At 42.9% G+C, this 16,267-nt stretch overlaps 2 protein-coding genes and 1 long non-coding RNA gene across 4 annotated transcripts; 2 read left to right on the plus strand and 1 right to left on the minus strand.

Moving 5' to 3' along the window:
• Nucleotides 1–74: 74 nt before the first annotated feature.
• Nucleotides 75–8,122, minus strand: fer (fer (fps/fes related) tyrosine kinase). The gene is made up of 19 exons (XM_044012285.1): nt 7,997–8,122; nt 6,980–7,111; nt 6,725–6,898; nt 6,535–6,634; nt 6,262–6,445; nt 6,033–6,170; nt 5,828–5,947; nt 5,619–5,741; nt 5,329–5,530; nt 5,133–5,231; nt 4,843–5,046; nt 4,624–4,746; nt 4,490–4,546; nt 4,273–4,391; nt 4,067–4,161; nt 3,870–3,993; nt 3,591–3,745; nt 2,335–2,457; nt 75–1,337 (listed from the first exon to the last, which is right to left on the minus strand). Exons 1-19 carry the CDS (start codon nt 8,063–8,065, stop codon nt 1,201–1,203), a joined length of 2,478 nt encoding a protein of 825 aa, XP_043868220.1. The 5' UTR covers nt 8,066–8,122; the 3' UTR covers nt 75–1,200.
• A 2,377-nt stretch (nt 8,123–10,499) lies between these two features.
• Nucleotides 10,500–13,700, plus strand: LOC122787113. The gene is made up of 2 exons (XR_006362541.1): nt 10,500–10,775; nt 12,463–13,700. It is a non-coding gene; the product is annotated as an uncharacterized LOC122787113 (long non-coding RNA).
• Nucleotides 13,701–14,421: 721 nt separating this feature from the next.
• On the plus strand, nt 14,422–16,096 carry rnf224 (ring finger protein 224). Of its 2 annotated transcripts, none has more exons than XM_044053697.1 (3): nt 14,422–14,477; nt 15,188–15,434; nt 15,697–16,096. In XM_044053697.1, exons 2-3 carry the CDS (start codon nt 15,195–15,197, stop codon nt 16,018–16,020), a joined length of 564 nt encoding a protein of 187 aa, XP_043909632.1. In that variant the 5' UTR covers nt 14,422–14,477; nt 15,188–15,194; the 3' UTR covers nt 16,021–16,096. The 2 variants fall into 2 exon arrangements, with proteins under 2 accessions (XP_043909632.1, XP_043909633.1); XM_044053698.1 differs by having other exon boundaries at nt 14,441–14,452.
• The last annotated feature ends 171 nt before the right edge of the window (nt 16,097–16,267 follow it).

Below are 16,267 nucleotides of genomic sequence, written 5' to 3' on the forward strand. Positions count from 1 at the left end.
TAAAACATCACCAAGCACAAAATACTCCATTTTGTCTCTTTATAAGGAAACAAAAAAAACAAGATTTCATCAGCTGTTTTGACATTTGATTTATTTTCGTAATAAATGCTACGATATTTTTATAAAGAGCGTAAACAAATATAAAAGACAGAAGATTAGTGTTTCATTTATTTACAGTAACAGTCAGTAGCTCTGACACAACTCAAATTCAGGCTCCACCCTCACGCAGTCCAGGTAGTGATCTTGACCAATCAGGACTCTCAATCCATCATGCTCACACACGCAACTTTCTAATACTTTTAGAGTTTTCAGTTCCCATGGCAACCAGCAAATGTATTGAATAAGTGCTGATTTTATTTTTTAATATATATATTTATACATATACATATATATATACATATATATACACATATACATATATATATATACACATATACATATACATATATATACACACATATATATATGTAGAGCCATTTTACAAAAAAACAGAAAAAAAAGTGTTTAAAAAACAATTAAATGTAAAATTTAAAAATGTTCAAAATAAGAAACTGTAAAATGTAGGTTCTTACGTTTACCTGACAAGATGCTGGAAACTGGTCAGAAACTACACACAAAAAAGGAAGGTAGGTGGGCGTGGTCTGTGTGATGATTGACATCCAGTTGTTTTTTGGCATAAAAAGAAATAAAATGACTAAAAACATAATAAATAAAAAAATAAGCAGAGTTTGTAGTGTTTTTAGTGTTCACTCTGTTGCCATGGTTACAGTAGTGGTGGGGCCGGCAGCGGCGTCTTCTAGCTTATGGCATAAAAAAGAAGTTGTTTTTGGTTTGTTTTTCTTTTCACAATAAATAGAGGGTTTTAATCACTGAAATCCCAGGAACTGTTACCGAGGTAACCACTGAGGTTGCTGTAGCTTTTAGGTTCCTGTAGTGTCAGTCTGTTACTGTGATGATTGAGACGTGATAAGAAGGTTCAGTGTAAATCAGAGCAGGACACCTCACTACATTCATGCTCTTAGCTCCGTTATTGATTGATCAGGTTATTAGCTGGTGGTGTGGACCTCGGCATGCTTCCCGCCCACTGTTGTTTACAACGTAGGTGCAGTTGTATGCCAACACAGGTCTGTGACGCAGCTGCTGACCACGCCCACCTGATCTAAAAAAGTGACTTGTCTTCGCCCCTCTCTGATGATGTCATCACTTCTTCTTGATGGTACTGAGGTCTCGCTGCAGCTCGGAGAACTTGGGCCGGTCCTCTGGGTTGTACTGCCAGCAGCGCTGCATCACTTTGTACACTTCTTCAGGGCAACGCTGAGGGCACGCCATCCTGTAACCTAGCAACCAAGAGGAAGAGGATCAGGTCAGGTCAAGCTGGAGAGGATGAGCGCAGAATGAGACTGAAGAAATGAGACAGAATAAATAATAATTCCAGAAGGTGGCAGTAATGTGACATCATGGATGCAGGCCCCGCAGAACAAAAAGTGTGTCTGCAGCACCCTCTGGTGGTTATATCAGAAAACACATCCATTCATGACCAGTGTTGGGAGTAATAGTGTTCAAGTATAACGGCGTTACTAACTTTTCCTATCCTTGCAACGCGATTACCGTTACTGAGAATGTAAAGTGGCGCATTACTTGTGTAACAATTCGGTTGAATGAAGCACAGCGGTGTCGGGTTATCTGACAGCCACACATCAGCTGCCGGGAGAGAGCATGGTGGAGATGATTGATGACGACACCATTGCAAATGCGATGATGATAGGCTGGGTGGACGGGTGCCCTGCTCACGCTGTCTCACTGTACGCTCTAAGACAATGGCGACGAGCCAGGGAATCGTAGCGTTTTTTAAGTGGAAATATCGACACTACTTCTCCCTTACTGAGGTAAAAGGAAAGAATGTATATGTAACGTGTCGTCAATAAATTCAGATACACGCAGTTTCCTTGGGAGCTTCTGCTAGCCACACTTTATTGTTTGTTTACATCCAAGCATGTCATGACGTACTTCCTATTTCCGGTGTATCAAAATAAGTCAGTAGCATTAAACATTACAACGTGCACACTATGTCCAGGGAAAAGGTGTTTGTCCACGTCAAACTCGAGCAACTCTAACTTAATGAAGGATTTGTGTGTATTATTGGTTCAGTACTTGAATGCAAAGTGTGTGCATATTGTTTATTTTCAATATTCATCACATTCATCCAACGCAATGATCATAATATAAGCCAACATCTTTACTTTCTTAGATAAAGCTTCAGATTACAAATACTGACATTCAGTAGAATAATCTTGATCTTATTAGACACCTAGGCATGATTAGACGTAACTGTACCTTTTTCCACCTGCTCTCGAGCCTGCTGATTGGTCATTCCAGGGTAAGGACACACCCCCAGACTGAAGGTTTCCCACAGCAGGATCCCATAACTCCACACGTCACTCTCTGAGCTATAACGACCTGCGGCCAATCACAGAGCAGGACAGAGTCACAACTAGAGCTACAATAACGATTTGTTTCACAATCGATTCATCTGTCGATTATTTTCTCGTTTAATCGTTTGGTCCATAAAATGTCAAAAAACCTTAAAAAATGTTGATCGGTGTTCGTCAAACCTGGAAATGATAATGTTCTCAAATGTCTTGTTTTGTCCACAAACCAAAACGATTCACTTTTAATGATTTCTTTGTCACCCAGAGCATAGAAATGAAGAAAATATTCACATTTAAGAAGCTTTAACAATCGCAAATCTTGATTTAATCATATAAAAAGCTTTGAAGCGATTAATCGATTATCGAAATAGTTAATAGTTTAATGTAGTAACAGATTAATGATCGATTAATAGTTCATTTAAGACCCGCAGGCATAGACTGTATATAAAAGTGTACCTAGTCTTCCTGTTGTAAAACAAGACTTTCACCTGTGCTGTGCTTTTATATTCTATTTTTCCTCTAAATGGGAACATAACATCATGACTTCCTTTCAAAGTTATTTTTGCAGCCAACAGAGTTGCCCCCTGGTGGTTAATTGCTTCTTCTGCCCCCATTGTCCTCAAACCACGTCCACTTTTTTATATACAGTCTATCGTGAAGGGGCAGGGTTATCTCTGACAGCCATTTTAAGAACTTTATGGCCACATGGACAATCTATGACAGCAATGAAATGTTGACATTTAGAGAATATAAAATGTCAACTTTAAGTCTATTGAGTAAACATCATAAAAATAAAACTCAAGTCAAAATGTTGTGTCATTCATATTCATATTCATATTTATGCAGCGCTAAAGCACTGAGCAGGTGAGGGGTCAGCGGTTTATGGTGCATTCCACTTGTAGGCGGAAGTCAGAATTTTTGAGTTCCTAGTAGGAATTCTATTATATTATTTTAATTATTTTTTAATAATATTATTATAATTCTACTGGAATGTGCTACTTTGCAACTTCACAAACCAGATACAGTGTACAGCACTGTTATGCACATATCGCTACTACGCGTGCTAATAATGGCTGACAACCTGACTTCTGATGTAAATAGAACTCGCCATTAGGAGGCGGGGCATTGGGACTAGACCACAGACAGAGTGACAGATGTTACCGTAGTTAAGCGCCTCCGGTGCCGTCCATTTGATGGGAATCTGTTTCAGTCCAGACGAAGAATAAATGCCGTCATCCTCCTGACGACTCATCCCAAAGTCACTGATCTTCAGAACGCTGCCCTCGCCAACCAGACAATTCCTTGCCGCCAGGTCCCTGAGATAGAGGAGACAGGATTGTTCACTTTTTTGGGGCAGTGAACACATCACACTTGTGTTTTCAGTGCAGGAGTTGATGCGTTCACGGTCTGTGGGACTCCGCGGGACTGTGGCCGACTAACCTGTGGATGCAGTTCTTGCTCTCCAGGTACGCCATTCCAGCAGCGGCGTCAACGGAGAAGCGGATGAGCTGCTTCGTCTTCAACTCGTCCTTCTTCTTCCTCAGAAACGACAGGAAGTCTCCACCTGAGAGACAAACACACCTGATCAACCCCCGACCAAGGAAAAACCGGCAGTCAGCCACTGAAGCTCCACCCACCTGGAACCAGCTCCATGACGATGTAGATCGGCTGTCTCTGTGTGCAAACGCCAATCAGCTTCACAATGTTGGGGTGGTCGTACTGCTTCAGGATCCTGCAGCAGACACATCAGAGAATCAGGCTTCATTATCAGATTATCTGTATGTCATATATTTGGTATTGTTTTTATTGTTGGTGGTTGCCATAGTAACGTGAGGGGGCAGACCTGGCCTCAGACAGGAAGCGGATCTTCAGCTCCGGCGGTAAGTCTTCTTTACAGGTTTTAACGGCGACTGGCGTTTTGTCACGCTGCAGCGTTCCTTTGAACACCTCTCCAAAGTTACCCTGCCGCCAGGCATGATGGGTAGCAGAAGTGGAGACATGTTAGACGTGTGGATGTGGACAGACGAACAAAGACGAGCTGAAGTGTTCAGAGCGCTCACCTTTCCCAGCAGGTCCCCTAGCGACACATCCTCGTGGTTCAGGATCCACTTCTTATCCTGGACACACATCGTGTATGTCATTTAAAAGTTGAAACCACCATTCTCACACGCTTACGAGTGTGTATGTGGGTTACCTTGACGACAGGGTTGAGCAACACCACTCCAGACTTCTTGGTGATGACCTGTTTGCTGGAGAAGTGATGCTCAATGAGCTGAGGGATTGTACCGAAGCCTGTCCCTTCAAAACGATACTGACTCTACCAGAGAGAGAGAGAGAGAGAAGTTTGTCAGGTTTGTTTGTTTGTTTTGATGTTTGTTTGTCGCTGATGTAATCGATAAACGTCGCTACATACATCTGCATACTGGATGATGAAGTGTCGCCGCTGCTCGTCAGAAAACACCGACAGGACATACTCGCCCGGTTTACCGTGACTCTCTCTCACCAAGAAATCTCCCTGTTGCCGTAGCAACTCCTGAGCCTCAGTGCGAGGGATGGCGCCGTGATACCACTCCTGGTCTGCCAGGGGGCGCTCTGTCGGGATGACATCAAAGAACTGCTGCTTGGGAGGAGGAAGGAGTGTTACATTTCACACACACACACACTCTGTCACACACTCACACACACACGATGAATGAATCTCACCGAGGAGGAGGAGCCAAGCATCCCTTTAGGCGAGCGAATCATTCCCGCCAGAGAGTGACGCAGGGTGTCGAAGCGAGAAGTTCGCTCCTTTGTCTTGTCCTGTACAAATAAATGAACATGTTCAGGAACAGGAAGAGCAGCTTAAAGTCCCCACGTCCCGAGCAGATCACCAATCAATCAATTAATGATTATTTACAGTCGATCCAACGGAGCGAGCGTCGTCCTCATACGGCAGTGCGGGAGGCGGCGGTGGCGGCGGCGGGGACGTGGCGGCGGCAGCCATCTTGGTGTCCAGCAGAGCCTTTTGGGAGGCCAGACGGGCCTCGGACGACCGCAGCGACTGGACAGTGTGACGGAGCTCGAGGAGAGAGAGTTTCTGACTGAGCAGAAGGACGCAGCTGAGGGCGAGAGACACAGAGGGTGAACATGGAGAGAGAGAGAATATTTGGACAGGAGACACAAAATATGAATGAGAGAGAGACTGACTCGCTCGTCCTCTCTGCGTTCTGCTGACTCGTCTGGATCTTGGCGTCGAGGTCATCGGCCAGCGCCTCCTTCGTCCTCAGATTCTGCTGCGTCAACGTCAGCTCCGCCGTCGCCGATGATGACCTGACAGTCACAGAGTGAGCAGTGAGACTCTTACTTTGGTGGAGTTACTGCAAGTGGCAAAAGTGTTTTATTTTGAAGGTGCTCACATGGCCTGCAGGGTTTCAGCCGTCAGCGTGTTCCACAGGATGTCGTTGGCCGGCAGGTTGTCCGTCTCCTCCAACAGGCTTGTGTCAAACTCCACACTCGTCTCCGGAGTCTCCGGGGACCTGAGAGAGGCACACACTGTTACCACGGTGACGGGGGGTGGGGGGTGGGGGGTATTACCACAGTGACCTCAGTGAGACGTCAGACCTGTAGGCGTCGATAAATTGTTGGTACTCAGCCAGTGGGTCGATCTGCTGAACTGCCACCGAGATCTCCTGATGAACTTTGACGATGTCGTCGGTCAGAAGACTGCTGATCTCACTATATTCCTGAAGAATGCTCCGACTGTGCACAACAACCAACACAGCTGTAAACAGCTGGCATCCATTGTGAGGATGTTATGTGATGTAATGTGGCCATTTAAACGGCAACTCACAGTGCGAGCGTCATGTCCTCCTGCATCCTCTGGAGGGCGTCAAGCAGATCAGGCGCCGAATGCTGGCGGTGTTCTTCCTGCTGTGTCCGAGCGCCGCACACCGCTAACACGTACTGGTTATGGAGGTTGTGAAGTTTGCCCGTGACTTTGTCGTAACGCTCACGTGCACGTTCCGCTTCCCTGCCTATGATTGGATGGGAGACAGAAGGGGGAGGGGTTAGCGGCTGTGCCACCTCAGTGAAGTCGCCATCGTGGAAAATGAGTGGCAGAAACCTTTAGTGAGAGCCTCTCTGTATTTCTCTTTGGCGTTGTTCGCTTCGCGGCTCAGCTGACGATACGTTGACTTCAGCTTCTCCAGGTCGCTCCTGGTTACCTAGCAACCAACAACCAACAGCAGGGTTACTGAGAGAAAGGCTCTGGCCTCTGGGCGTGGTGATGTCAGCGCAGGTTTTTCCCAGCAAACCTTGTGGTTGTGGCTCTCCAGCTGCTGATGAAGACTCTGGTAGCTCTTCTTCACTTGCTGCTTGTCTCGGATCAGCGTGGCGAGGCGGTGCAGAGGACCAGAGTTCAGGTCATCAGCGTGACTCCTCATCACACGACCCAATGCTTCAGTCTGACGAATCACCTGTGACCACGACTGACAGAGGGAGAGAGAAGGGTCAGGTATAACACTGGGCGTGCGACATCAGCACTGAATGGACAGGTGAGGCGCCCTCACTTTGCTGACTGTGCTGATGTAATCAGCAGCTTCCTGCTTCTCAGTTTGCTGAGTCATGCTGAGCAGCAGGGCAGCGTACTCCTTATCGCTCTTCACACGCAGAGTCATGAAGCGCTTCACAGTCTCCAACAGCTATAGGGCGACACACACAGGTTCTGTTAGACAGAGGAAGTTGGAGCCAGAAAAGTGTTGGGGTGGTGTGGACGGTGGGCATAACCATAGCAACAGTGATGTACCATGCAAATATAGTCAAGTGACAGATATTTTTGATACCCCTAATCTTAACTCTGGCCCTATTGTTTAAACAGATGATGCAACAGAACCTTCATTGGTGTGATTAGTAACATCTGAGACTGATGTCAGAAGTAGTGCTACTGCTAAGCTAATTACATTCATAGTAAAGGGTAACTGTGACATACAAATTTGCTGAAATTATCAAGTAGTTCAACTTCCTTGATCACTTTCTTCCCCGCCTCTCCTGTTAGGTTGTTGCTTTGTATGTTTCCTTGGTTATCATAATGGACATAGTTGATGAAGTTATTGATACGACTGATGAGGAAGAGATTTTGAATTTACTTTTACTAAGAGATGACACAGGGTCATGGAACCAATCAAGAGATCAATCACAGTGCAACACAAAAAAACTCTGCAGGTGTGTCAAGTTTATTTAACTGAACAAAAGGCATAATCTGTCACTCGACCTATTTTGAAAGTAATAGCAAAAAGAGTAAAAGTCAAGTTCAACCATGTTGACAAAGAGCCTGTTTGTTTCCCGCTTGTTCATCTGATCTAATCTGATCTCCACATAACTGTCGAGTTTCAGATGACGAGTCACGTTTAACACGGAGATCTTGTGGTTTGAGGTCGCTCAAAATGACCCCACACAGCACATCTAAAGATATAGCGCAAATGTGTGTCCATGATTTACAGTCACCCACCCATAACTGTGACTGAGTGACCCGCCAATCTACAACCCCCAACCTCAGCTATGATGTTAAACATACAAAATAAGCAAACCTTTAACTCCCAGTCCTGCAGCTTCAGTAATCCCTCGTGGGAATTCCTGAGATCTCGACCAAAGCCCATCCTGGATCACACACTCACTCACCCTCTCTCTCTCACACACACACACACACACACACAGTCCCACAACTCACGTGCACACACTAACACACACACACACACACACACACTAACGGCGAGGGCGAGCGGGTAGTGATTGCATGGTCATCTGTGGAGAAATTAAACAAAAACACAAGTGACACTTTGACCTGCAAGAGCTGTCAATTACAAAAATAAAGCAATCATCAAAATATTACACTCATCATACACTTTTTTTTACTAATACTTAAATACATTAATAAATACATTATCAGTTATAAGAAAACATGTGAGAATCTGCCAATAAAGAAATTTCACATCTGCTGCGACAAACGCATGAAAAAAATGTTAATTTCACTACAGAAGAGACAAAAAGACTTCTGCAGTAGGACATAAGGAAAGAAGTATATAATAATCTATAAACGTCAAACAGAGAGTAGAAGAGTCAAATAAAAGCAGACCACTTTCATTAGAAACACGCACAATAACAATCGATAATCAACAAACCTCCATGTAAACTTTTTTTATAAGCAAACTGCCATTTCAACACTTCCAACTAAAACTACGTAAAGTTCAAATACTTGACATTCCTCGGGCTGGAGCTATCAAGCTAATACTAGCCGCTCCTCAAAAAAACTCCATAGAGAAACTGGAGCTAGCAAGCTAACGCTAGCCGCTCCCAATCAGAGCAGACAGCAGACAGCAAACTGCAGCTAACATGCTAACAGTCTTTTAAAGTCTGAGAGCAGCGGCTTTGAACGACGTGAATTCGTGAAGTTTAAAAGTTTCTTCTTCTGTCGGTCAATACAGAGATGAGAACGATGAAGGAGGAGGAGCAGTGGGAGAGTCGGGAGGGGGCTAGCTATTTTTCCACCGCTGCTCGGCACTTTTCGGCCGCACAAACTCACCGGAAAGCGGTTGTTTTCTTCGGCAGGATCGCTGTCCGGTCACCGCGCGTCTCTGCCGTCCTCCGCCGGGACCATCTCCTTCTGTTCTGTGCGTTTTTCTCCTCCGCTTACCCCGGCGTCCCCTCCTGTCGTCCGGGCACAGTGCTAAGCAGCTAACAGCTATCAGGGAGGGGCTTCCGCCGGAAAAGGAATGGGAGAAGGAGAGAGGGCGGGACGTAATTTGTTATGACACATTTAACACACATTTACCATATTTAAATAAATTTTTCACATATTTAACATATGTTCACAACATGTTCATATATTTATCAAACTAATACCATATTTAAATAACATGTGTCATATTTAGCAACTATTTACCACATTTACATGTCATATTGAACACATACAATTTTCAAATATTTCACAGAGTTAGTTCACAAATTAGTGTTTAAATTTGATAAATTATCAAGTGAATATATTTGCCTATATTTAATAACACATTTTAAATGATCGGCGCAGCCCATGGCCAAGAGGAAAGGATTTGGGTTCATAACCAGAAGGTTGCTGGCTCAGGTACCCCGGAGCAAGGCACCCAATCCCCCATTGAGTCCCCCAATGTAAAGTATTTATACATATATTTATATATAGAAAATGTAAGAAAGCAACAAGCCTGAACTGATATCTGATGTTACGTGAATCAATGTGAGGATGCCTGCAGAAGCACTGTAGAAATTACAGTGTTTACATTCATGAAAACAAGAGGTGATCATCATCGATCAGAGATAAAACCACATGCTTTGAACAGAACATTATACATACATATAACAATATCCACTTTGTATGAATTGCATTCACACCTGTCTGAGTGTGTCACTGACAGCCAATGAGAGCATGAGAGATTGTGGGTGGAGCTTAGTGTTGGAATGAACCAGAGACAAAACAAGTTTCTGTCCAACCGGTTACCGAGACACATGCACACACACACACATTCTTGTACAGCATTCCTGGTTATGACACTTTTACACGTAACTCTCAACAGAGGGCTGTGTCTTAACCTAAACCCAAGTCTAACCCAAACCTTAAAACCACGTCTAAACCCCCCCAAAAGCCCTTTAAAGTTAAGCCAAACTGTCCCTGCAAGGTCAAAATGTCCTTACAAGCTCAAAATATTCTTTAAAGTTGTCCTCACAGCCTATTACAGACATGTACACACACACTCTCTCACTCTCCCTGGTGAATATCTTATCTGATGAATCGGCCTCATTCTCCTTCAAAGAAAGTCACTCATTCATCTCTGAATCCCTTGTCTTGCCACAGATGTGAATTTTATCAATGGGATCAAACACAATTCAATAAAAAAAGGTATAATTCTTCTCTCTGGATCAAAAAGACAAAAGGGCGGAAATTAATACAACAGATTCCCAAATAATGTTTCTCTTACAAGAGGGAGACAGAGAATGACTAGAATGGTGGGGGGAGTGGGCAAGCTCAATGGAGAATGATTGGGGAGAGAGAAAGAGAGAGAGAGATTGACATCAGGTAGAACAGGTTTGGGCGAGGTGGCTAAAGTGAGTCTCAAGCACTCAGTGAAAAGGAGAGCGAGAAAGATTTTTACTGTTTCTGCTGTTTCCTTCAGTTTGTGACATTATTTTCACTTCAGAAGGAGAAAAAGAAGAAGAAGGAGCTGGGATTAAACCAGTGAAGAGGTCTGTGATTCCTCACACTACAACAGAGTGAAGAAGAAGAGGAGGAGAAGGAAGAAGGAGAAGACAGAGAAGAGGAAACACCTGTTGCCTTCAGACAAGGTATGAAAGTGTTTCAGACTTAACAGATAAAAAAGCTTCAAATTAAAGGTAGCACAGAGTACAGACAGATACATGTTACTGGAGTAAGCACTGCAACAAAACGGTCATAAATTAACATTTAATTGATGGCATATAGGTTGTGTCATTAAAATACTGATAGTTCTGGTTTTCACAGAGGAACTTTTTAATGAATTACAAAAAATATGAACTGTTTTGTTAGTCTGGCTGAAACAGAACATTTAAAAATTACGTGTAAACGTCACATTTCTCAAAGTCGCACTAACACACCCAGATAATGCACTTGGGAGTCAAGTTACTAATACCATCAGTTGGACCACAGTTGGAGTCATGCTGGCCTGGGCTGTTTGTGCATGCACCACAGTTCCCACACAGTTTGGTTAATGCCCGGAAAACAATAGAGGAGGCCAGTACATAGAAGAATAACAACAACAGCAAAATACAACAATATTCAGGTTGGTACATATTGTTGGACTGATGACGAGACAGATTAAGCTTAAAGAATTGGATATCTTTGAGTTAATAGATGGTACACTCTGAGTGGCGCTTATCACTACACGATATGTACCGTAAACCTGATTTGTTCTACATGTGAACGGTTACTAACAGTTGTGGTTGCCACAACTTGCCATTCAAAGAAAGAAGAAACCCTTACCCTAACACTTACCCTAAACACGTAACCCTGTGGGTATTCATTAGAATAACTATTTTATTACTATAGCTAACTAATTATTTGTCCACACTTTGCACATGTGTAGAACAAATCACATTTCTGGTACAGATTAGGAAGGGACAGAAGGAAGTAGTCCATTTAAAGTGCATAGTCAAGATGACTATGTGCATAGAAATGTGAGAGAAAACATGGCTGTCGACAAAAAGAAAAACAGATTTTAGCCACTGAATTAATGGCTTATCTCATAAAATGTACTCCTGCTTAAATGTACGATTTCTTAAGAATATGTTCACTGCTCTATCTCAATGACAGACTTTTTCTGATGGGAAAATATGTGGTTTTAATGCACTCGGATACAAAAACTGTGATTTTTCTCTATGGACTTTGGTGTGTGCTAATGCTAGCTGATTTAATGTATTGATGTTTGGATGGGCTATGTTGTTAATGCCAAGTCAGCGTTAGCGTTTAGATGTACAAGTAGGTTACTAATGCTAGTTTAGAGTTAGTGTTTAAATGCACAGGTAGGTTGTACTAATGCTAGTTTAGAGTTAGCGTGTAGATGTACAGGTAGGTTTTACTAATGCTAGTTTAGAGTTAATGTTTAAATGTACAAGTAGGTTGTACTAATTCTAGTTTAGAGCTAGCGTTTAAATGTACAAGTAGGGGTAGGTTACTAATGCTGGTTTAGAGTTAGCATTTAAATGTACAGGTAGGTTGTACTAATTCTAGTTTAGAGTTAGCGTTTAGATCTACAGGTAGGTTTTACTAATGCTAGTTTAGAGTTAGCGTTTAAATGTACAGGTAGGTTGTACTAATGCTAGTTTAGACTTAGTGTTTAGATGTACAGGTAGATTGTAATAATGCTAGTTTAGAGTTAGCATTCAGAAGTACAAGTAGGCTGTGTCAATGCTAGTTTAGATTTGGTGTTTGTATATGTACAGGTTACGCCCCTACTCCAGTCACCATTAATTTCTCTCTCTCTCTCTCTTTTCTCAGTTCTACACAGAGCTCTCTCGCCCCCACTGGTTGATTGGTTAGTTTCAACCACCACCATGTCAACCATCAACGTCTCCTTAGATAATCCGTATGGTCAGGTGAACATTCCGAGGGCTAAACTCCGCTCCTCCGATGACCCCTCTACGGTGATAGCCAATCCGATGGCTCTGGACAGTAACGTCGGCAACCCGTACAGCTCGTCGGGTTCTGCGCCGCCACCATATATGGTAAAGGAAGACGGAGGGGAGGAGGACGAGGGCAGGTGCCGCGCCTGCTGCTACCGGTGCAGGCGAAAGAAGTGACGTCACATCGGCAGGAAGTGACATCAGAAAACGGGATGTGATGTCACAGCACCAGGGGCTTGGATTAATTTATTTTCTGGTCAATGTTTCTGTCTTTCCCCTGAGGAATTATCCAAGGAAGGAAGAAGGAAAGAAAGAGTCATGAACGTCAGGAAGTTGTGGTCATTTTTTGACCGTGTTAAAAAACTATGTGAACCTCCTGTTTGTTCAACAATTCAGACACAATCTCGAGGTTCATTTACTGAATTATTCCTGAAGATTACCAGGCTCCCACCTGGAGGAAGATCTATGACACAGCTGAACTGAAGCGACCTCTGCTGCTGCTTCAAAAACCTTTAGCTCATTTTAAAATTCATGTGAACTGAACAGATTATTTTATGTTTGATGTTTTTTTATTATGTTCATCAGACGATCACACACTCACATTTTTAGAGAAATCATGCAAATCTTAGTTTCACAGATTGTTACAATCATTTAAAAATACAAATACGCAGAATTTCTTACATGAGGTCATCCCATTTTAAAATTCCGTAATCCTAAAATTTAAATGAAGTTATTTAATCTTAGTTTAATATTTGCTAATCACAGTTTGTAATGTGTTCATACCAATTTTAGATCTCACTAATCTCCACCTAAATTGAGCTAATCCCAGCCCAGTTTGAAGTTTTGCTAATCTCAGTTCACTCAGACTCAGACTCTGTTTGACATGATTGATTATGAAAATGATGAAGACGATTGAATCTCATTCACATGGTTTGTTAACGGATGTTAATACTGTTTATTTTAACAACATGATTTATATACACACATATACAGTATATATTTGATATTTTCTTTATATATAATATAAATTTGCACAAAGTATTTACATGTTGTCATGACGACGACTCAGGATGAAGGTTTTGTTGAAATAAACAGTTTTTTGTATTAATATCATATTGATTGACTAATTGATTGATTGGATTATACTAATATCATATAGAGTTGATCACCACTCAACTCTCTCTCTCTCTCTCTCTCTCTCTCTCTCTGTTGCCATGGTGACCTTAGTCTACACTGAGTTGTCATCTGACTCCAGTGACTGCAATTCCACTTTCTATTGGCTGATCAGGTTACAGGTCAGATTATTGATCGTTTAACTTTCATACAATATAAATAACAAGCAATGTAAATGTTGTTGTTTTTTATTGATTATCTTTAATCATCAGTTATTGATTTGTGTTCTGACTTTCTGTTCACATTTCGTTCTCAGGAATTGTAAAAATGTATGTTTATCTTTTGGGTGTTGCTTACGTGAGAGTGCCAACTCATTCTGTTTACCTGTTTACTGTCAATGTTATGATAAAATGATTCAAAGAAAGACAGAAAGAAAGAAAAAGTACAGAGGGAGTGAGGCTGAATTATTGATGAAGCCAAGTCTCTCTCTCTCTCTCTCTCTCTCTCTGTCTGAGGCAAACACAAGAGCGTCAAGAACGACAGAACAGAGAAGAAGAAACAAAAGAAGAGAGGAGGTGATAAATACAACTAACAGAAGATAAACAGAAAGAAGAAGAAAAACCAGGTTGGAGATAAAGAAGAAACAAATAAAGAGCAAGAGAAATAAGAGGGGAGAGACACGACAGAGAAAGAAATGACAAACAACAGAAAGAGGAGAGGAGAAGAGTAAGAGAGAGAAAAAGAAATGTGAGGTAAAAACACGGAGGAGAAAATTATGTGAGTGTGTTTTCGTTTGATCTGAGCAATCAATGAGCAGCAGGTGGATTTTTATAGATTTAATTTATTCATGATGAGAGAAAATATTCATATGACAGACAGAGGAGAAGGCAGTTCCTATATTACTACACTCTGTATGTATATGCAGTACACTATGAAGTACAATTACACATGTATTCTAATGTGTGTATACTGTATATGTATCTGTATGTTTGAGCGGTGTGATGAGACATTCAGACGTGAGATTACAAAATTCTGAAAGAAAAACATAAGACTTGGAAAAATATTCTTTAATTTGTTTTAAAAACAGATTAAAGTGTATACGAACAAGCAAAGGTTTTGCCTCAAACTCAATTGAATGGCTTCTCTCCAGACTTTATCTGATCATTTGTCCTCTGGTCACGGGGACAGAGGACGTGGATCACGTGGACAATTTGACCCCGTGATCTGCTGCTTTCTGGTCAATTGTTTTCATTTTTAGACCATTCTTTAAAACCCTGGAAACTGTTGTGCATGAAAATCAACAGTTTCTGAAATTCTGGCAACCATTCCACACTCAAAGCCCCTTAAATCATGTAAATGCATTGAATTGCTGTCCTGTGACTGGCTGGTTAAACAGTAAGCAGTTATACCTAATAAAGTGGCATGTGAGTGTGTATGTCACATCACAATTCCATTCATTCAAACTTTATTATTCTTCATCAAATCAGAACAAAAATGTCTGACAACGGGAAAGAAGAAGAAGAAGAAGCAGAGGAACAGGAAGTGACCGGTCCACCCCTCCCTGCCTCCTCTGCTGCTACCATGGAGACGATGATGACGCTGAGGCGGGACCTGGTGTGCATCGTGTGCTTCGGCAACTACGATCTGGCGACGCGGTTGCCGCGGCGACTGCACTGTGGCCACGCCTTCTGCCAGGCGTGTCTGAAGCGGCTGGACACAGTGATTAACGAACAGGTGAGCGGTGATGTCATCACGTCATTAGTGAGCTCATTTACATATCTGTTGAATATGTCGCCCCCTGTTGTTTGTAACATGTTAGTGGAGTGTATGTTGAAAAATGGTACATTCCATTTCCAGTAAGTGGGAACTGGCAGCGGAGTTGGAAATCTGACCTGAAGGGGGCGTTCCAATTGAAGCTTTGAATTAAAACTAAAATTAGGAACTGGGAAATTCCTGACTTCCAATATCACCATGACAACATGCTCTGCCCCTCCAGGTGTGGATCCCATGTCCTCAGTGTCGTCAGAACACGCCGAGGCCCAGGGGTGGAGCGGCGGGTTTGGACCTGGACCTCGCCTCCTTCCTGGGGGTCAAAGCGCAGCAGACGTGCTCCTCCTCCTCCAGGAGCTCTGGCTGCAGGGAGGGGACAGCGGCCGCCACCATGGCCCAGGACGGGAAGCTGTGGCTGAGGAAGGAGGCCGCCGACGATGGCTGGTCACATGGAGGTCTGGCAGAGCCGCGCTTCCATCGCTACGGTAACTGCTGTCCGCCAGTCTCCTACTGGCTATGCTGCTGGTCCTGCTGCCCTGGACGGGGCTGACTTAGAGGGGCGGGGGTTAGGCTAACCAATGATGTAAAAACTTTATTTAACTGTAATAAACTGTAACTGTAAAGGATGTGCAACTCGGTTTCTCTAAATGTTTACGGTTCAGTTTCTTTTCCACATCTACCAGGTGACACTTGGTCCTGTTAGCGTGACTGTTAGCAAAGATGGCAGACACTGTTTACATTCTGGGAATGAGGTCCTGTCCCCTTACGAGTGGGTAGCCTCAGACCAAGTGTCACTG

This window comes from Solea senegalensis, linkage group LG21, assembly GCF_019176455.1.
Source record: "Solea senegalensis isolate Sse05_10M linkage group LG21, IFAPA_SoseM_1, whole genome shotgun sequence".
In the NCBI taxonomy this organism is placed as follows: Eukaryota; Metazoa; Chordata; class Actinopteri; order Pleuronectiformes; family Soleidae; genus Solea; species Solea senegalensis.

Coding starts and splice junctions, on each gene's coding strand:
- fer (XM_044012285.1), bottom strand. CDS start 8,065: ATGGGCTTTGGTCGAGATCTCAGGAATTCCCACGAGGGATTACTGAAG. Junction 3,994..4,066: donor CGTCATGGAGCTGGTTCCAG/GTGGGTGGAGCT, acceptor TTTGTCTCTCAG/GTGGAGACTTCCTGTCGTTT. Junction 2,458..3,590: donor ACCGGAGGCGCTTAACTACG/GTAACATCTGTC, acceptor GATTGGCCGCAG/GTCGTTATAGCTCAGAGAGT.
- rnf224 (XM_044053697.1), top strand. CDS start 15,195: ATGTCTGACAACGGGAAAGAAGAAGAAGAAGAAGCAGAGGAACAGGAA. Junction 15,435..15,696: donor ACACAGTGATTAACGAACAG/GTGAGCGGTGAT, acceptor CTGCCCCTCCAG/GTGTGGATCCCATGTCCTCA.